We start from the raw sequence: 22,923 nt of genomic DNA, 5'->3' as shown, positions 1-22,923 counted from the left end.
CATCAGCGCACATGTAGTGAGTGAGTGAATAACCGGGAGTCTGAACCAGACAACCCAGTGGTCAACAGCATGAGCATCGATCTATGCAAATGGGAACCGATGACATGTGTAAACCACGAAAGCCTGACTACCTGATGCCGTTAGTCACCTCTTACGACATATATGGGTTACTGAACATCACCTAATCTGTACGGGTTTCACACACACATAGAAGACTGTTTGTAATCGTCAGAATTGAAAGCAAACTTTTACACATTTTAGCATTATAAAATTATTTCCGGATGTCTTGGACACCCATGACATATTTTAACTATGCAATGGCCATATCACCAACAGGATTCAGATACTGGCCCGTTTATCCCGTGTATCTGTTTCCATTCTAACTGCCGCCATAGCCTCGTTCCGGAAGTGACGTCATCTACTCTGTCGCTCTCGTCTTGCCCAATATATGTACTGAATGCTAACTAAGCCCATGGATGTATAGTAATTACACCCTTTAAAAAGGCAAGTCTACACAAGTACTAATCATTTTTGTTATAATGACAATTTGTTCTCTCTATATATTCTAGAAATTATCATTTGGACCAATAAATGTTACCTTAGAGACTTGTGCATGTCAGTTATCTTTTCTGTCACACACCAAGCAAAGAATGTACCTTTTCAATGGAGAGTCTATTTTTCTGTCGAGCGATTTTAGTTGCTCCCAAACACAAGATATGTTAGTGAAAGGATAAATGCTCCAGGCTGTTTGCCCAAATGGGGACGACTGATGTAAAGGTATGTTGACCGTCACGTTGAAGATTGTTATGTTTCTACAGCGGTGTGAAGCTTGCGCGTGGGACTACTTGTCCTTGACGGGACAAATATCGGTTTTGTAGTGGTAGCTGCCTGAGATATAGGCCTAGTTTTTAACATGAATACACCGCGACGACAAAGAGTACAACAGTCTTTCTCGCCTCCATGTCGAACAAGTAACATCTTTCATCGCCTTCTGGACTGACGCGACTGCACTCCCGCTCTCCGACACCCGTGATTGAAGCTGATGCAGATGGGTTCATGCAACAATTTGTGACTATGTGAGGCCTGGGTTCACCACGTCCAACCTAAAGCAAAACAACAAAATAGCATTGGGCATTACCAACCACCTCACAAACGCAAACTCGTGAACGTTTCAGAATTGGTCTTCCGTAACGCAAGCTTGTCATAACAGGCGACTAAAAGGATTGGGTGATCAGACTCGCTGACTTCTCTGACATATGTCATCGTATCCCATTTGTGTCGATCGATGCTCATGGTGTTGATCAGCAATATTCCAGCTATATGGAGGCGCCGTGTAAATAATCGTGCCTGGACCAGACAATCCAGTGATCAACAGAACGGATATCAATCTACGCAGTTGGGATACGATGACATGTGTCAACCAAGTCAGCGACCACCCAGTCCCGTTAGTAGCATCTTACGACAAGCATGGGTTACTGAACATCAATTTTAACCATGATCATCACAGGTAGTATCCATAGGGAGAATGGAACCCGGGTCTTCAGCGTGACGAGTGGACACTTTAACCATTAGGCTACCCATTGTCCTGTATTAAAGAGAGAGACCCACTGTCTCCAATCTCCGAGACACATTTTCGCACGTCTTATTATTTTCGTTCTGGAAAATACATATTCTTTGGTGCCCTGTCTATCACCACCAAAAATGGCTTTGAACTGGCCTGGAGTAAAATTACGTCATAGCGCGTCCAAGACCACTGAACAGTGTGATGGCACCAGTTGCATACCAAAACACAAGTCAGCTGCGAAAAGTCTTTCAACAGAGTCTTCTTTTTCAGAGAACGATTTTTAGTCTAACCGCAACTCGTAATTTCACCACTAGATCTTTTATGACTCCCTGCGGAATCGTGGAAGCCATATTACGAAAACAAGCAAAAAGTGTCATAATTAACCTAACATTATGGCCATTTGTCGTACTATCCAGTTTTGAATAATATTTTTTTTTATTCTATAAAAGGACGACAATGTAAAAACGCGACAAATTTCCTTCAAGAATTCCATAACTTCAGCTTCAACATCGCAATGCCGCTGTGCAGAGATCGTAAGTGTGTTCACTGACATTTTCGCTTGTTCATCGTTTGAGTGGTGGCGATCGTAATCTGGGTCTAGTCGATGAGCAAATAGCTTCCTCCCTTGCTCAGAGTATCATATCTACATTCTGTTTTGATATGATCGGCTCTCTGGGATTGTGGTTAGAGTTTCTGTCTGGAGAGCTGACTGGCTGTTGTTTAATGCCGTTCTCAGCAATATTCCTGCTATATGGCAGCGGTTGGACCAGGCAATCCAATGATCAGCAATATTGCCGAGTGCGGCGTAAATCTAAACCCACACTCACACGTCTTGGATACAATGTGTGAAGCCCATTTCTGGTGTCCCCCGCCGTGATGTTCCTGGAACATGCCCCTTAAATTCATACTCACTCCTCACTCACGTAGTTAAATATGGTGTTCCATAAACAGCAACTCCACCTCAGTCTGTTGTGATACAACTCTTGAAGAGCTGTGTTAAAATTGATCTTCGGCAGCGGATTGTGACTATCCCAGTGGCGTAGGGCGATGCTTATGCTGTTGATCACTGGATTGTCTGGTCCAGACTGGATTATGTACAGACTGTCGTATTATAGAAGGACCGTAGCGTTAAAAAATGAACAAATGTGATATCCTATCAAACTTTTATATGCACAAATTCGTGAATGGGTTCTGATGTGTCTAAAGACACGTCCAGATTAAGTTGCAGCATGGTGTTGCGTGCAACTGAGGCGGTCATCTGACACAGCGTTCTCAATCCAAGTGGATGCAGTTCCATTGTAGCATCGCTAAGTGCTTTAAACACTTACGTAACGCATGAGTTCAAGCAGCTCCGAAGCAAATAAGTTGATAATACGTCTCAGTCTGGGAGTATCAGGTGTTCCCCTGGGTCCTTGAGTTCAACAATCTATTCACTACGATGTGATACTTGTTGGAGTACACTGGAGACCATCTGTATACATGTATATAAGTATACAGATATGGGTGTCATATTTGGGATTACACTTTCAACATAGAGAACAGATTCTAGCACTGTCCCGTAAGGTGGCTGAGTGGGCTAAATCGCCGACTTTTTGTGCTGGCGATTAGTTGTGGGTTTGGATCACGGATACGATACAAATAATAGAAGTTGTTCTTGATTGGAAAATCCTAAATATAGCATATGGTACATTTGACCACTTTCTTAATGACACTGTATCCATATAGGTAGATAACATGTAGACTGATAGTTGATCATGGCATTTGTATGTTTAACATTTACTGCTGGGCAGAAGAGTGAGTGAGTGGGTTCAGGTTGACGCCGTCCTCAACAATGTTCCAGCTATATGGTGGCGATCTGTAACTAATCGACTCTGAGACAATCCAGTGATCAACAGCATGAACATCGATCTACGCAACTGGGTTACGATGACATGTGTCAACCAAGTCAGGGAGCCTGACCACCCGACCCCGTTCGTCGCCTCTTGTGACAAGCATGTGTTACTGAAGATCAGTTCTAACATGGATATTCACGGGTTAGGACTGAAAGCATACACTAGAAATATAGCTTTCGGCCATAAAACTGCTTCCGATTGACATGTAGACTGTCTCACTGTCTCTGAGCCATATTACATTCCCTTCTGGCAAAGCCAGAATGAAGCAAGTAGATTTTCTACAAGTTCAAGGCCAAGATTTCCGAAGCTCTCTTAGAGCTAAGATAGGCGTAAATATAGTACATTAACATCAACTAAGAGAGCTTCGAAAACCTAGTCCCACATCTAAATGGAGGTCCTTTTCAATTTTGACGTACTAATAGCGCTTAACTCGATGGCGAGATTATTGCTGTCAAAGCAGATATCAGTGGGCGATTCACCAGGTCTTGGCACGGTGTGGCACGCCAGGGTTCCAGCTCATTTTCGAGGAAATTAAATGAATGTCATCCAAAATGGGTCCCAAAAAGTGAAAATTGGCAAAGATTGGCAAAGGAATGTCAGATCAAAAATTGATAAAGTTTTATAAAAATGTTTTAGCGTTTTTCTCTAGCAAACTCACTGTGCTGTGTGCGACACTTGATAGTCTTACCGACAGCATTCGATCTCCAGGTCCTCAGAGTGCGGGGTAGAAAATAGGGTGCGTTCAGGTAGCTCGAGTGTGTGCGTGCTTGTGCGTGTGCTTGTGTGCGCGCGTGTGCTGGCCCAGTTTTACACTGCTTGACCAAGGAGACAATCTGACCATTGACACAGTACACAGCAGCGGGTTCAAACCAGATGCTACACCTTGACGGCGTACATTCTGTCCACCAGTCTTAGGAGATGGACACTGAATGGCTGCCATGTACTGGTACACAATTTTCTGAAGTGTTCAATTTAATTGTAAATGGCTGAATGTTTATGGAAAACATGAAACTCTCATCTGTGTCTAATAAATGTTTTTGGCTGAATACAGATTGTGTTCTTTTTCCACATGGGAATTATGACAGGGGAGGTAACTCCGGTTTTGAAATCGGAAACTTGTCTGTTTAAGATTAATGAAATGAGCAGGTCCAGATAAGCGGATTGCGTTTATCATGTATCATAATTGTGTGTATCAAGTACTGTCTATGTAGAGCTATACAGGTCTCCCTTACATCGGGTGATCAGGTAGCTCTGTGGTTAAAGCGTTCTCTTCTAAGGCTGGAGAACCAAGTTCGATTTTCACATGAGCTAAATGTGTGGAACCCATTTTTTGGTGTCACTTACTATTGCCGGAATATTGCTACTAGAAGATTACTACCATTACCACTCGCTCACTCTCACACCTCCAGGTGGGGTAGCCCAGTGGTTGAAGTCTGGTCAAGATGGAGACCCTGGTTTGATCCCCCTCATGGGTGCACTGCGTGAAGCCCATTTCTGGTGTCCCCTGTCATGTTTATTGCTGGAATATTACTAAAAGCAACATAAAACCATACCCATTAACCTTATTTTATACACAACAATGCACCGCCACAATACAGCTGGAATATTTCTGAGTGAGTGTGAAACTCAACATTCTCACTCACTCACAATGCTAACTCTCTCCTCCAGATGGCCAATCCAACACAAAAACAAAATTCATGTTCATATTTGTATATACATTTTATTGAAAGTGTAGAAATGTACACTTACATATTTTACAAAAATTATTTTATTGAAACATCTTGACATACTGTGTTGTTCAGATCTAACTGAGCCTGCAAAGCATCACATGATGTTGTCACATGATCACTAGTCACCTGATGTTGTCACATGATCACTAGTCACATGATGTTGTCACATGATCACTAGTCACCAGTCTCTCTACACAACACAGAGGAAACCAGTGACAGAAATATTGCACTCACTCTTTGCTACTATATGTACCACTTGTGGTTACTAAGGGATCTTTTCTGTTTCTATGCAGAGCTTTGTCTAATGTTTCAAATGGAGCAGAAATAACAAGAAGTATTTCACAATTTTCGTTAACTGAATTGAAAAATCATTTCAGAAAAAAAATTCACTTCAATATACTCATGGAAACAAATAAGGCAACATGTATCAAGAACATGTTATTATTCTCTTCAGAGAATACTAAAAGACAATATAAGTAAATACATCAGGCATTAAATTTTGTTAAAGTAATTTCTCTCACATTATGAAACAAAAATTTCAGAGTATTCCCATCAATATGTTAGACATTTTTGAGTTTCTTATTACAAATAATTTCATTCACATAAAAAAACAAACATTTCAAAGTGTTCCCCTACTTCTTCCCATCAGGACATAACTTCCTATCTCCCAACTGGATTTCAAAGATGTGTCATGTTATTTAAACTCCATAAATGTACACAGTGGATTTGTAAATTTAAAGGGTAATGTCAGTAACACAAGTGAAGTCACATATTGACAGTTAAAGCTAAACAATGAAATAAAGCAGTCGGATGTAACAAGCAAACAAAATGGGACAACTGAGTGATCATATCATCGTCAAATTATTTAGCAAGTTCTACCATTTCAGATAATCGTCTATAAATGTGAGTTGAACAAAACTTACAACTATGTCAAATGAATATGGATAATGCTGTTATCTTGATGATATGATTGCATTTGTACATCCATAGACTACTGTTTGATATGTCGTTATTGTGTTACTCTCACACAATTGTTTAATAACTTTTTACAATTTTGAGATTTTTATAGGTCCAAATTGGATATTCTACACTGATTAAATTCAAATGACTTCAATAAAAATATAACTTTTACAGAAACAAATCTGTACAACAAGCACGAGACTTCATGTCAATTTCACGTCAATTTCACATTGTCTGACCTCACTGCATGTCAGTGTGGAACATCAGGACAGTAAACGACCATCCTGATATCTACAATACCTCTGTAACAAAGGCTATATACAAAATGTACACATAACAAATAACATAATTTACATGATCAGGTGTCGTGGAAACAACAATATCTTTCAAATACACATTACACTATTCATTCACACAGCTCATATTGGTAATACATACTATCTCAGCCATTCGATTGTAGACGTAGTGTATGGCAAAATATGGCAAATCTTGTTCCTTTGATTTACAAGACAATTCACAGTATTTTACCAAACCTCATGCACAGCATTTGTTTATGACAATTAATAATGCTCCGTGCATTTTTTCTAAGAATTCAAATTATGACTTTTTTTGTAATCAGAGCAAATGAAATGCCAAAACAGGCAAATATGAGCGTTCATTCATCCAGCATTCAAATTCTGCTTAAATACCATATTTAGAGTGAAGAACATTTTCACTGAAAGTCACAGGAATAATTTACAAAGCTAAAACTAAAAGTGTTAGTTGACAACATATACACAATACAACAGAGGATCACTACAGTATCAATCCTCTTGAGAATGGGGTACTCAAATATAGCCGAAATCCAAGAAAACACTAAAATCCAAGACCTTTTAATAAATTGCAATTCATGTTACTCAAATGTTGCCGAAATCCATGAAAAAGTCAGAATCAAAGAACCTTTAATATAACTGCAATTATTATAAGTAAATTTCTGAACACAAAAATGAGCTAGATTTCAGAGATAATACCAGTGATATAGAGCCTATATACATGTACATTGCTTGCTCGTTGGCATGGCAACTGTACACGAGCCACCAAATCAAGAGTAGTAGTTTTCATATTTGAGCATGTTTTGCATCCATTCAAAGGCATCCTAAGATATTGCCTCTACGAGTAGCACCCATTACAACTGCATGAGGATGGAACGCAGTTTCCAGTTTGCAGTTATACAAAAATCATGAAAACTAAAAAAGGGTCCAAAATTGATCAACAAGATTTATTTAAAAGAAAGGAATTAAATTTTAAGAAGCTAAAAATCTTTAAGGTTATCCTGAACATATTTCACTTCTCCATTCCTTTCGTATTAGCCTGAAGTTCTTTGTGAAATGAAAGATGTGTGTTTCAAAACATGAATAAATAAATAATAAATAATGGCTCTACAGCACAAAGCTGGATAATGGTCTCCGAGGATACATATGAACAAAACTTGGGAAAAATAAAACAGCTCGAAGCACTAAGTTGTTGGTTAAATAGCGAAAGTTTCGGACCTTCAGAATCTGTACAAAACACAAATATGGTATACTTAGGAATGCATCAACAGTTTGTCGTAATACACATACATAGGTGAACCAAAGGAAATCCAATCAGTGATTGCCATGTAATATCAAGACGTACCTTAAAGATATGTTTTGGATGCCAGTCATGATTTCTATCTATATGATCGAACTAACCTATTAAGATCAATCAGTGATTGCTTTTCCTTGGCGTTATATTACTTTGAATATATCTCATAACATTGTCACATATTGTACAGTATTTTTGTGTTATTAGATGAATCATCGATATCTCACCTCTTGGGTTAAAACAAGCAGTCATAGCTCAGCTCCTTGTGAATTCAAACTTGAATGATGGTTGTCGTGTGTTGTCACGGCAACGTGTGTAAACATACACTCCAGGTGCGTGTGCACAATCAACCACACAACTGGATCAAATCACAGATACAAGAAGCAATTTCATTGGTTATTTGACAAATATATAAAGCACATTGATTGGTCAAAAATCTATGTACAAAATGAAATCACAAGTTCATTCAAGTCAATATTAATGGCAAGCTTTGCACCTGGCACAAGGAAAGATGTTCTTACGGAAGAGTCAGAAGATCGGAAATATTTTCCACAGATTTCTTGAGATTGCAGAAATGTCTCCTTCCTTCCACAGATTTCTTGAAATTGCAGAAATGTCTCTTTCCAAGTCCTTGCGAGAATGCGGACTGGCTTTTTTGGGGTGTTAACCCTTTTCATGCTGATGGCAGGCCAATGCAGTGACTTCTCAATATAGGGTTACAGCAGGGTACATGAATTAACCCTTGAAGTTCCAGATGAGCATCAACATGGATAGGGTTAACGGTTGTATCCCTCTTCTGATTCCCCCCATCGTTGATTAGTTATTGTCTCTGAGCAGGAAGTGTTGAAAAACTTATGTCCACAATTGACCATCTCGACCAGTATTGAGCAGTGAGAAATGGCAATGGCGGGCGGTCCTCTTGTACACCTCTCAACAATCTGGATGCTCGAAAATCAACCGGAATTACATTCCTTTCAGGAGTTGAACTGTCACCGTTTTCATTTGGGGAAATAACTCTACCTTGAAAGGGAGGTAACTCTCGTCCAAGGGAATATACCTCTTTGCTTCACATTGGTACGTCTGTGAGGATCGAGATCACAACTATGATGCACACAGGATATCAGTCATTAGTCACATGGTGAAGAGACTACCGCAGCAGCAATGCTATTGTCACAGAAATAAGGAGAACTCCCACATTAACGATAGTCCTATGACTAGCATCGGCACTTATAAGGCCTACATTTTTAGGTCCATTCACATGAATTACATTTTCATCGGGAAGGTTTCCTGGAATGCGATCCGTATTTGTTGGTTTTTCTGAAACAGAAAGACAAAAAAGGTTAACACTGAATATCTGAATAATGTTTATGAGGCGATTTGTCATTATTACTACTGAGTGATATGTTACAGCAACATTACCAAGGAAGATAAAGATGACGGGAATCAAACACAGTCCCCAGCTGGGTGGTGTTGTAGCCCAGTTGTTAAAGTGTTCACTCTTAACGCCACAGATCCGGGTTTGATTCCCCACATGGCTACATTGTGTGAAGCCTATTTGTGGTTTTCTCAAGTCACAAATATTGCTGGAACATTCCTAAAAGCCATGTAAACGTAAAATGTATAAATGTAAACGTAAACCCACTAACTCCCTATTACCTAAAACATGAGGTGGTTGCAAGAATGTTCCAATTATTAGTAATTACTCCTGTGAACAGTACATACTTGTTCTGGGTGTTGTCCAAACTGTAGTCGTAGTTGTAGTTGTTGTTTGTGTAGTTGTTTTAGATGTCGTTGGTCGCCGTGTGGTGACTCTGGGTCGAGGAGTTGTTGCCTCCACAGGTGAGGGTGTTGTATTCCCGCCAGCTGAACACACAAAAAAATACACATCACTGTTCTGTCCTTCTATACAATTTCAAACAATGCAAACATATATGAACCGTTTAAGTAGGAAAGTCTGAAAACTTGTGAGCCCAACAATTGACACTGTGACAGCACAAGTGTCCACACAAACACTTCATGATGAACTTCAACACCTTCCAGCCTTTCTTATCAGTTACAACTGAGACATTGTATTTAAAATTACATTTCCTTAAAATTATATTTCATAAAAAAACCCCCAAAAAACAAAAAAAATATAAAAAAATACCAGTAACAAAAAAAGCACTCCAAAAAGCCTATTTCCAGACATAAAATATGATATGAATGAATGAATGAATGAATGAATGAATGAATGAATGAATGAACATACCAAAGACCTACAACACATTATCCTTATGTTATCTGTGGTATAATTAAACCACAGATTACAATATGGGAACAACTTAGACAGTAAGAAAATAATTAATAAGCAACACAAATAAAAGATAACACATAAAATGATTTAGCCAAAACGAATGAACAAACATTGCAGCCATGACTATGCTGAACCAGATCTAGCTCCCTTTTATAGTCATAGTTGTGGGTCATACACAGTTCTCTCCCTTGGCCCAGCCGAACTGACAGAAACTTACATGTGGGTTTGGCTGTCTGGGAACCGTTACAGCACACATTGAGAATGAGTCTCATGTTTCGTTTCCTGCAAGCTCCATCATACTGATTGTTGATTTCATGGATGGCACCCCCTGATGTTGCTGCAAAAATAATCAAATTGTTAATTTCACATACATTGACGATAGATCTTTTTGTTACTGGTGGGCATTCTCAACTCAGGATCATTTTTCAAAATGGTTTGGTTCACAAACCTGGCTCATTGTATTGTGTTCCAGCAAACATATTCTAAATTTGTTGTGAATCTTCACAAACAAGAAAACAAGCTCCCAACATTTTAAAAAATTACTGTTCATAAATCTCAAACATATTATAGATTATTTTGGATTTTGGTCATGTAGATATTTGCCTGAGCAACAAACCACTCTGTTGAGGGACGACACTGCCATTGAATCTATTGAGGCTGTTACTACTAAAAGGGGCTGGAAGTCTAACATCACATTCAAGACTACTAAGCTGTTGAGCAACCTTGATCATAAGTGATGAATGTCTAATTTTCTGCTCAAGATCATTGTACTTTAATACACAGCTTTGTGCATGCTTGTGTACAGCTTCTTGTACTAGTCCAAGATGAAGGAGGTCACCCACAAGCAAGCCCACGAAGGTACAGTGTAGCATGAATGTACCACTCAGACACTGATACAAAGCCAACAGTCCCAGTTTTGTCCTCTTAAGCCGAACGTTAGACAGGACAACAAGAAGCATCTGTCAACATCTTTTGGTATGACCAGCAACAAAATCGATCCACCGACCTTGCCCTCTGGCAGCAGACATTCTAACCACTGGACCATGGACCTGTTCTTTGTTTCAATTACAAGCTAAGTCTGCATGACATGAAACGAAACAGTGCATAGCGGGATGTAATTATCTTCTTCGCCATCTCCACCACTAACAACAGCAATGTCTAACAGACTTGATCTATTGCAAGATGGCATGTTCCTCGTAGGGGATCCCAAACAGTCGGAAATCATCTTGCAAATATCCACACAGAAAAGTCAAGACATGGTTTGATCTGCTTGTGCGCATAATTTCAAATAAGTGTCTGGTGGACTGCAGTCTTCATAAGTCATTACCCTCTCCTGCTCTGGAGCCATGCACCCGCCGCAAGACCGGAATATGTAATGTTAGGGTCGGCCATTGCTAACTGACCAGACAGACAATGGCAGCAACGGCATCCCTCCATCAACAGGGTTGTCAACCACACCGACCATTCCAACATGGAATATCTATTAGAATGGTCGTTCCATATATTCTCCAGGATTTGTAGACTCATGGTTAATGCAACACTCTTTCACAAAAGAGCTTCTTGTGTAAATAAGGTCTTTCTAACATATGATTTGAAATGCCTGATTTATTCATAGAATCAAATGTACTATATCCATGCATTGCCTGGCCCAATACATACAGGCCAAGCAAGTAATATGTTTCCATGTATGATATTAAACCATTCTGATCTCTTTGTCTTTGAGGTCTATGTCAGCTTATTGATGAAGCAAATGTGCTTTGAGCACACAGATGGAGTTGTGGAGCTCTGTTTCGAATTTCTATGGGTAGTTTGATGAGATTTGAACTGTATTGTGTCGGCACTGTATATACACAAGCTTACCCTCTTGGGGTTAGTTCTGGAGAGGATCAGTATCACGTAACCTAGTCTCATTGTAAGAGTCAATAGAAACGTGATCTGTGACTTGCCTGATCTCAGGCATATAAACAGCCCAAGTAGTAAGCAGATTATTTATGTTTCTAACCATACAATGCTGAGCCCTGCATTGGATCGTCTGCAGTAATATATTATTTTAACAGTTAACAAATGTCACAATCTGTAATGGGTAATTTCAGATCACCATGCCCCGAAAGTGTTTGTACCATTAATCACTTGGTCTTGGACCAGACCATTCAATGCCTCTTGTGGTATGCCTGAGGTCACAATGACCCAAAGTAGAACATTGCTTATGCTCTAAATCATGTTTAATCTTGCCCTGGGTGCTGTTGTACCAAACCTTAAGTCAATGTAAAAGTATGGAAGTCATGGTCACTTCAGCACTAAGGTCACTTTTACAGCAGTACCCAGACCTGGATTCCATAGTGTTTAGACTAAGGGCTATGTTTAGGTATGGGATTCGTAGTCACCTTAGTGCTAAGACTAAAGGCTATGTGTAGGTATGGGATTCGCAGTCACCTTAATGCTAAGGCTAAAGGCTATGTGTAGGTATGGGATTCGCAGACACCTTAGTGCAAAGACTAAAGGCTATGTTTAGGTATGGGATTCGCAGTCACCTTAGTGCTAAGACTAAAGGCTATGTTTAGGTATGGGATTTACAGTCACCTTAGTGCTAAGACTAAAGGCTATGTGTAGGTATGGGATTGGCAGTCACCTTAGTGCTAAGATTGCTTTATACAATGGTACCTGATCATTCAAAGGCTACTGTGATATAGATGTGGTATTGCTGTTGGGGTACTGAACAACATGCATTCATATACTTACTAATGAAATAGTACTTCTTTCCTGGCTGGAAGTCTGGGTTGCCTGGGATCGACTGGAACTGTTTAATGAGGAGGGTGTAGAGCAAAGGAGGCCTGGCCAAGGGTACAGTACACTTGATAAGCAGTTTTGCCTTTGATCTGTTGTTTATTATGCATGAATCATACTCCAATTTCCCAACCTGCAACAAACAAAGCATTAACACTGAGTTACAAGGTGTGTTTCACCATTGCAGGGCACCAAAGCAAGAACAGATGTTTTCTTTTTTTGTTTTTTTCTGTTATTTAATGCCACAATAAGCAATATTCCAGTTATATAGTGGCAGTTGGTATATAATCACATCTGGACCAGACAATTCAGTGATCAACAGCATGACCATCAATCAACCGAGTTCCAATATGATGTGTGTCTACCAAGTCGGTGACCACCCAAATCCACTTGTTGCGTCTAATCAGACAAGCATGGATTACTGAAGATCAATTCTAACCCTGATCGTCACAGCTTCTCATAGACTGATAATTCCTATAAACATATCAGGAACTTAAAAAAGTATTTAAACTGACAGTCAACTGGTCAATACAGTAGAAAATGTTCATAATGAACATGCTAAAAAAAAATGAAAATAATCTTAGTTTCTGACCTAGTCGTTAGTATATTTAAGTAGAGATGCATGTAACAGTTACACTAAACTAATTAGTAGTCCCACTGAGTTTGTTATAACTATATAGTTTACAGTATTTACAAGAAAGAAATTAGTACTTACCATATATATTATATAATATTCCATTTGTGATACATTTGTACCCGGAGGATATGTTGGGCATATGATGTCTATACTATCACTTAGTTTGATGTCAATTTCGTTGTCTCTGTTACTCACTATGAACCTGAAACATACAAAAAACATTCATAAACTCTTTGTTTAAAGTCATCAAGCTGAAACATGTACAAATACCATTTCATATTTCTAAAAGTAGCAACAAGAAGAGGAAACCATTATGTCAATATTTGATCAAGAATATTCAACAATTTCATATTTTCATTTTTCTTTCCTGGGTTTCCTGACATGATCAAAGCAAGGTGAGAAAAGCTTAGGGAAACTTTGTGACCTTTGACTTCCAGATTTCACAGCTGTTCGAGACATATTAAACGATCTCAAACAACGACGCCAAAGCCAAGTACACTATCCATATTAACTCGACAAACAAGGGACACAAATATGAAACACCCCTCATAATCTACAACCAGGAGCCTCTCTCGAAGCTTGAGCAACCAAATATTTATGATATCTGACAGTCCCGTCATAGTCTCATTCAAATCAATATGTTGACGAACATGCTCTTCTTCATATCTTTGACTACCATACACATTTTTCACATTCAGTGTTTAAATACTCCTCATAGCTCCTAAAGCTTCATGGATGTTTTTTTTATCAAATATATTATCGTTCTGTAAGGGCAATAAACCTCAGAAGACCAATTAAATTCACTGGTTCAAGGAAACAGATGGGACTATCTTGTTTGCTCATTAGCGTAATTAGTGGGCAGTGCATCTTGTCTTTTTAGTGTTAGATAATTAGGGCCTTTGTCTTCATGAACAGCAATGATATTGTTGTATCTATTTCATGATGGCTTCCTACAAGATGCAATCCTCTAGCAGCATGAGCAGATAGATTTATTATCTTCATTAGCACATGTACAGCAATAGATTTCTCATCAAAGCCACATTCACTTGTTTATTGCCTCTTGCCCAATATGCCAGACAAAGACTTTTCTGAGAACAGCAAGTGCCATGGCTACCAACAAGTATAGTGTTATTGTGAACTTAAGTTGCTGAAGATAATTCAGCAATATTTGTGTCACCCTTATCTGAATTCATTTTACGAGCAGGGTCTAATTAACAATGCTGGTTGTGTTTAGGGGGACCACCCAGTTCCCCCTTGATGGAACAACAAACACATCACTGGTCACACCCTCCTCCCATCTGAAGTGCACTTTGGATAACTAGCAAAATATACATTCTTGCCTCTTTCTTGTATGGCTTAGAATTTCAACAAAATATATAGAAATATGGACCTTTCTAATGATTCATAAATAAATTTTTTTTTTCACACCTTTGGTGGAGTTTGGATTCTGAATGTCAAGTTGGGAGCACCATTAAAGATATAGCTGTCATTTAACGTTTCCAAGGCTGTGGTGGTTGGATTGTAAAATATCAGTGGCATTAAATTGGAACTCAGTTGTTGGTAGATCTCTCTTCCCTTCACAAGCCACAAGATGCAGGCCAGTCTAATGGAGGAGTTGATTTTTAAAGGCTCCTCCTTTAGGAACCCTGACAATAAAATGCACCTTTGCAACTTAGCACATTTTTTAACCACTTTATATGGTCACCACAAAGAGCTTTGTGGTTGCGTTCTAAGCTACAAATGCACTTGCTGTTTTTAAATCTTGTTAGAAGCTGTTGTGTTTAAGGCATTAATGGACTTGGTGTGCAAATGTTTCAAGATAAACTGGTTACCAGCGCTTGTTGTCACTTAGCAACCAGAAATCTGTCAAAAGTTGAAAAGGCAAAAAACACCTCAAGATTGAACAGGCCCATCTGAAAATTTGTGAAGAAAATTTGATATTTCTTCGGAAGTGTGACAAGACCCTTATCATGTTTCATATGTCGATAAGTCCACATGGAACTGTAGTCAGGAACGACCTTTGGTGACAAAGGAAGAATGAATTACCGATCTCCAGAGAAAACCCGGATGTTGGCTGCTGTGTTCTACAACACATCCTGTGGCAAGACACAGGTCCAACATGTCCTTTACATCAGGTTCTATTATCCTACATTTGGCGGCAGTCTACGACCCTCCCTCTGCATACCGCCACTGCCGCAGTCCCAGCCTATCACCCTGACAAGCTTGCCGCCCCAAGGGGCGCTCGTTTTACACAAAACTCACTCCGCTAGACTTTGACGTAGGCGATAAAGTCCACATGTTCAAAGGCTTCTTCCAATTGACTAGAGAATGAAACCATTCTGAGAGCACTGCCGCCAGTACGTAAAAACGGCTTGTGTAAAGAGCAATTTCTTACTCATGTTCGACACTGACGATGGTGTGCCTGTTTACCTCTTATGTTGACTGATCCATATACACTTCTTAAATTAACAAGGTCAATGGATGTGAAGTACTGACCACTTGTCCAAATTTAATCATTTTTCTTTGACCAAAGAATAAGATTAATGATCCCCTGTATCTCTTCCCATTAACTGCTCAAAGCAGACGGATTCTAATTCCCTTGTTTCCATGTTTCAACAAACTTTATCAATTGAACAAATTTGATCTCTAGGTACAAAGGGGGCAACTACATGATATTCTTCCATTTCAGTTGATACGCCATGTAAACCTCCGGTCAACAAGTCTGAAAATTTGCAACAATGAGAAAGAACCCAAATGCCTCCAACAAGAACTCAGTTAGTTGTAGTATCAAAATGTTTTCTAACTAATTTCATCAACAAAATGCAAATTCTCTATTTGATCTTTCCGAAGAGTCTAAGGGCCAAATTACTGCAATTGAAAGTCAAGAGGGAAAACTGGTTAAAAAGTACGGAATCTCATTTTCCGATTTGAATCTGGTCCTAAGTGGTTGCATGCATATTCATTACGATTGCTTTTCAATCCTTTCGTCCATCCTGCAATATTGAGCTATGTCCCTGGTGTATTGCCCCTTTGTTCTTGCAAACTTCCCAATGAAATTAACTTTTGATCTGGACTCACTTAGTGCATACACAATAAACTGTGAGGTCACAAAAAAACCAGACAAGTTCTAGCAATGATGGAACTGAAGTGCCAAGGCAACGGAAACGGTTTATGCCCTGTTTCCATCGTTTTTTTCGTTAAAATGTCCCATTAAACGTTAACATGCTGTTACTGTCCACAATAAATCTCCACCAATTCCTTTTTTATTATTTCATTTTAAAGTTTCCTTTAACTCTTGGTCCTTAATGTATCAACGCTTGAGGAATCCTCATCGTCTACCTACGGCTAGATACACACAAAGCCCCATACTGACTCATATTGAACATTCGTTTAGAAACAGCCTTAGCATTTCTCACTCTCAAATTTCCTCAAGGTAAATTCTGGTTACACGAGACAAGTAAATCTTTTTGGTATTGACAGACAAAGTTCATTTATAGCTGTCCTGGGACAGAGTGCATGGTTAAAGGCAAATCACCGATAATAATTACAATGGAAAAAAGGTAATTGGAAATCTATGATGTGTTTTTGCCTGATCCTTGAATAAGATTCGTGCACAGGTTTCCGGTGGTGACAAATCGTTTCTCGACCTTTCTTGTTCGTACTGGTGGAAATGAAAAAGCCAAAAAGCCCCGAGACTTATTCCCCAACAGAGTGGTAAAATTTATCATTCAGGGGACTCACCGGCCATATTGATTTTCCCTCATCTTCTCAACTCATCGAGAGTTAGGGGGAATTACAAGCGTGAAAGTCGCTCAATGTGTCCGCGACACAAAATGAAAGTCTTATTAATATAACCAGGCTTCGCTAAACACAGTTACAAAAAGTAACATTTTCACAAATTGTCGTGATTAAAACAGACACGGAGGGCAGCACAACTCTGTGGGTGCTACACAAGCGATTTATTGAAAAATACGATTTATGTCCATCTTTGTAGCAGCTCAGTATTTTGCCCATCAGAAAATTGGCTGGTTGCTCTTGCAGGAACAAATACGACAGTCTATTCACTTTGACAAGCTTGCGAGATCACTAGTAATGCAATCTAGCACAGCCTGCTGCCTTCAATAATGTTTCCTATTATGTCATTCTAATTGTTCAGCGACTGAAGTTCTATTAGCGCCCAGTCTTATTCCAACATGACCTCGCTGTACAACCCTAAATAAAGCAACAGGGATGTGTGACCCCATGTGCTACTGGGGCACCTAATGTGTGTATTTTACTGTTGATTGGACCACCAAAATGCCAACCCAAAATTGTTTTCATAATTTTCTGGATGAGATTTATGTCTACAGATTCAATTACAGATCCAGAATAAACCACGACAACCACCATCCAGCAATCTTAACAATGATACAACCAGCCCAGCCACAACATATAATATGTATTATATTTTCACTTTCTGGGAAAGATTTATAATCAGGATCTGACAAATGATAATAACTGCCCATGCAGCATATGCCAGTTATGACTGACAACATCTCAGCTTCGTATTTCCTTTAAACGATGACTACCACTAAGAAAAACCATAGTAATAAAAAAAGAATTCATAATTTTATGGTTAGAGAGCGGCTCCTGGGAATGGCAAAGCACAGTGAGCTTATTAGTGTTTGTCAGTACCTACAACTGAGTTTATCAAGGCCAGTAGCGCCTTCGCTCTTGATCTCCCTGGGCAGGAGCTAGAACACATCCATCTGGTAACGGATTCTCCTCAATACAGTGTCTCCCCCAGCCATGCTGTAATTACCAAGGCCAATATTACCTAATGCATTTCTTAGTGCATCTACTTGCCAATTCAAAACTCATTTCAGTAACGACAGGCTAATCTCCCCTTCTGGAACTCTCCTGATGTGAAAATGCATTAGATTTGATTAAAGGCCAAGATATTATGGGCTGATGAAACTTACCCTCAAATCATCATTTTGCAATTTAGAGCCATAAACTTCACATCGTTGAAAGGTTTGGTCATGTTGATTAAAAGGCTTCAGGTGGCAGTAAATACAACAGAGCCACAGAACACTCGGATTCAGAATGTGTGACAATGACACATGATAACTGCATACAAATGAACAGCTGAAATCCCACATCTAGGAGTCCATTTTTCAAGTTTTAACTCCATAAAATCTTTTGAGACATCTGATTGTGCAAAGCATTAACAAAAGAAAACAAAGGCGTGAAAGCAATAAATGTCTTTGATCCTTCAGAAAAGGGCAATAAACAAAGGCACTTCAGTAGCAGCCGCTACTACCTCTTCCTAATGAAGATAATTAATGTAGATTTTATCAAGAGCCTCTTCAGGCCTGACAGACTCCATTTGTGCATCCCACCTCCCAATCTGGCTCACAAGGTCTAAGGATGATCTCTGTCAGACCCTTGGCTCCCTACGGACCATACACATGTAATCAAGTGGCTGAGCATGCCACCGGTCAGCTTAAACATCTCCTGACCTGGCCACTACCTTCTACTAAGAGGTACTGGAAGATGGCCCATCTATAAGACACGAGACAGCCTGTCTGTTAATACTACTGATTTGAAAGCACCGATACCCTTTGTTACAGTTCGGCTGTGATACTTAATTCTCCGTCCCGCCACCAAATAGCAGCAGCATCACACCTCATCATCAAAGCTAACCTGAATCCCATCTCTGATACCCAATATGAAAATGTCTACTGCTGATCCTCCGAGATCTCCACGAAAATATGCCTTTGAAGCACAGGAACTCTACTTGAAGAACTTGTTTAATCAGGACGTCAATTCTGCCAGGAAAGCAAGCCAACCTAGGTGCAAAATCATTCAGATCCGCACCACCATCATCCTTCAAGCAGTCACTTCACAAGACCTATCTAATTGGAAATTTAACACTTAATCAACCACGACAATGATCTGATAATGTTAATATGATACAGACTGGCTTAATTAACTGGAATATGTCAGCATGAAATTAAGAGGATGTGTATATCATTGGCGGCTGCCAACCCAGAAAACCCTGAAAACCGATTCCTATGACCTACCTTCCAAGATACAGACGGGGAGAATTAGATGCAAATCCAGTCAGATGCAAGGAAATGAGATTGCAATTGGTACTGTCTAATAGCTGACATCTCAATTGCTAAGGTTAATCCTTCTTGATCAAATCCTGTATCTAGATAACCTTGGTCTTCGCTGGAGGTCGTGTTTAATTTCACATTAACTTTCCTGGATTCTTCGACAATCTACGCAAAAGCAGACTTTATAGCATGCCAAAGCGACATTTAACCTATCTTTGAAAAACAATTATTTTATAAGAGGATGGATTTGCAATGGGGAAAATCACCATCTTGAGTTTTGAAATTTCTTCTTAGTTCCTTCGCATGACATATGGTTATTTTCGTTTATTTACACCATATGCCCTTTGTCTCATATTAGATTAGTTTTTGCATGCAGAATGTAGTGACCACCTTACGTCTTAGCAGTATGTTAAAGCTGAAAAGCCTTACCATAATGTGTTTTAATGCCACAAAAGAAGGCCATCAAAATTTGATACGATGTTACATAAAGCCACAAGGATTGGAGGTTAGGTTGTACACTACCATATTAATTTCCTGAGTCAGGCCAGCTCTTGATTATTCCATTCATGCGACTCAACTCCTCAAGGGGTGATGAATGGCCATGTTGCATATTCCCAACCCTTCTGTGGTATCCCCTAACTGAATGAGACCTGTGGTATCCCCAAACAAAATGAGACCCCAAAATATCGGATCCTGCTTAAAAACCCACCTCACATCATACTATCAGAGAAATAAATGATGGATATTGGAAAGATACACTTAACACTCGCTTGGGAAATCCATCCACGGCAAAGGGCAATACTTGATTGGAGAGGATTAAGGGGAGGTAATGATTCTGTCTGTCAACAAGAGACGATGATACACCACTAATAACCGTCAAAGGCCCCAGTGCTGTGGCTGTAGATCATCCATGTACTTGCTGAATACTTTAATTTGCCGAGTTGGTCATCAAGTTGGGCGCGAGGCAGTTCTGCGTCTGTATCCTCTCTGCAGTATTGTCATGTATATTCATGCCGTGAATCAAATGCGTAATGTTCGAATCGCTCTTACATGTTTACTTGTCCTCGGGGAATAAGAGTAAAGATGGCTGGAAATTGGACTGTGATTATGCAATCTGAATGACAATGAAACAACATAACTAAATTTCACAGGACCAAGTTACCCTGCAACCATCAAGAACGTCATCATTTATCTCAACTATGAATTACACTACAAAATATCATATTCGAGTGATACATTTACATAAAAAAATGGAATTTTTCAAGCTGATCATGTGACAAATTTGTTAAGAAACTCAATTTCTTGCATCAAATCTTTTTCAGGTTCATGTAACACTTATAATTAGATATTTCACATATCATATAGAAAAATTCCCATTTCTCTTATTCCAAAAAAAAATATTTCAACAGCATTTCCGAAATTCTATTAACATCAATGAAATCGAGCGAAGAGCGTGTATGACTCATTTGTAAATATCTCCCACATACATATTCATGCATGCTACACTAACTGTATTAGGGACTGTGCTTGAGGAACACTCACAGAGCTCTTCACTATTATTCAATATTCATTCAGTAAAAAAAATATCGCCTTAGACTATGAGCAAACACAATTGACCCTCATCTTGACCCTTTCATCCTCATCCTCGATAAAACATATGGGCAAGGGGATACAGATAATGGCCGCTAATCTACCACCAATATCCGTCCATGATTAGGCTCCCAGTGAGGGGAATCATGCTCGTATCTCGTCATCCTCTTTACCGACCTGTAAACATTACTTCTGTTGCTCTTCAGTTTGTAGATAAAGGAGGTGTACAAAACCTTGCTGATGTCAATATTTCATTCACGAAATGTATGAAAGAGATTCCCAAATTTATTAAATGACTGATTTCAAGAAATATACTCACAATAGATAGAATAGGTACCAATATTTGTCTGGGTGTGTCTGTGATTCGACTATCGACACAACAGCTCAGATGTATGAGAACCTGCCACATGAAAGCACTTTTGACTGACAGTTTCTCAACCTAGGTATAAGGTAATTCAGAAATGTACACTCGCTGTTGACCTAGTGGATCATATCGGGCACATACTTCTTGATTCAAAGGATATGTGACCCTGTCCTCCCCCTACCCCTCCATATACTGACTAGGTACACGATACACCTTGATTGTGATTCTCCAAATGGCAACTATGACCCTCTTGATTCGGGTTAAATGTTGTCATTTTTACACCAGCTATATCCACTCAGCCACGCTTCAACAGAACAGTTCATACCTGAGACTTATGCTGTATAGAAAGGTCAAAATACCTCATAGCTACGACCTCAGAACAGAAATATACCGCTATTAATTACTCCACATTGCACCTTTTCATATAGGTGGAGTCTTAGGTCTGTTCCTTTACGTTTTTGTACCGACTTGCTTTTAACGTGTTCAGCTGAGAGTACACAAAGCCTACACTTCCTTTACATCAAGCCTTAATGGAGTGATATTGTGAGATGAAGTAAGCCTGAGGCGACCGTCCATCACTACATTAACATCTTTTTAATAGCTTTATCTATCTCCTGCATCTCTGGCTGGCACACTCATGTGGATGTGTGAAAGGCCCATCATCTTTAGGAATTACAAAATTGAATATTTCACCAAGCTCCAGTGATCATTCCGCTTCAAGCAGATGTACGGACAAATACCTTAAGTCAGAATTCAAATCCTTCTGGCGACTCATGAATATATAATTTTTATCCTTCATTCTAAATTAATCAGCTGGGAAAGCAACATTTGTGCAAGTTCACCATCTGTTTTTATCATCCTGGAACTGACTATAACGCGGTAATATCCCTAAATTCCTACTGAGTATTTTGTGGAATCTAAGTGAATTAACAGAAAACTTCTTCCTCGTAAACACATCCTGAGTACTAAACTAGACTTTGGTGAAGGCTTATTAAATCTACCACCTCATCAAATCGTGAAGTCTGTCAGAATGGAGTCCCATATGACCCGAGAAAGCAGGGAGCATGTCAATTAGATTTTCTTTTTGATTCCGTCAGAAAATTATGGGTGCATTTATTGGGTGTAAGATTGGTGCCAGCTCCCCTATTCATGGTATGTATCTTCTCGATTGTCAGATGGGCTTCCCTTCCTCACTTTACGATTACTTGTTGCCTAAATGATTGGCAATTTTATGTGAATATCCACGCTCGAGTCCAATCGTCTACGCTCCATAAATACAGATCTACAGGCAACAAAGAATGTCAATTCTCTGATCAATTGGGTCTTAGATCTTTCAGGTAGAATTCGATTTCACCAAGAAGGCATTCTGTCGTACATTGCAACAGCTACTTTAATCTCTCGTT

General features: G+C 39.3%; 1 protein-coding gene across 3 annotated transcripts in view; it reads right to left on the bottom strand.

Moving 5' to 3' along the window:
* Positions 1–5,156: 5,156 nt before the first annotated feature.
* Positions 5,157–22,923, bottom strand: part of LOC137261832 (ephrin-B2-like) — a 311,228-nt gene continuing 293,461 nt past the window's right edge. For 2 of the 3 annotated variants that reach the window (XM_067799632.1, XM_067799631.1), the window contains exons 2-6: positions 13,544–13,667; positions 12,784–12,961; positions 10,262–10,381; positions 9,474–9,614; positions 5,157–9,068 (exon numbers count right to left, since the gene is read on the bottom strand). In XM_067799632.1, coding sequence (XP_067655733.1) covers positions 8,899–9,068; positions 9,474–9,614; positions 10,262–10,381; positions 12,784–12,961; positions 13,544–13,667 — 733 coding nt within the window. In that variant the 3' untranslated portion in view covers positions 5,157–8,898. Of the gene's footprint in view, positions 9,069–9,466; positions 9,615–10,261; positions 10,382–12,783; positions 12,962–13,543; positions 13,668–22,923 lie in introns of all 3 variants that reach the window. The other variant, XM_067799633.1, reaches the window with a different exon arrangement.

The sequence above is a fragment of the Haliotis asinina genome, chromosome 14 (genome assembly GCF_037392515.1).
Source record: "Haliotis asinina isolate JCU_RB_2024 chromosome 14, JCU_Hal_asi_v2, whole genome shotgun sequence".
NCBI classification, from domain to species: domain Eukaryota; kingdom Metazoa; phylum Mollusca; class Gastropoda; order Lepetellida; family Haliotidae; genus Haliotis; species Haliotis asinina.
Note: the sequence above shows the minus strand (reverse complement) of the source record. Positions and strands in the feature narration are given on the sequence as shown.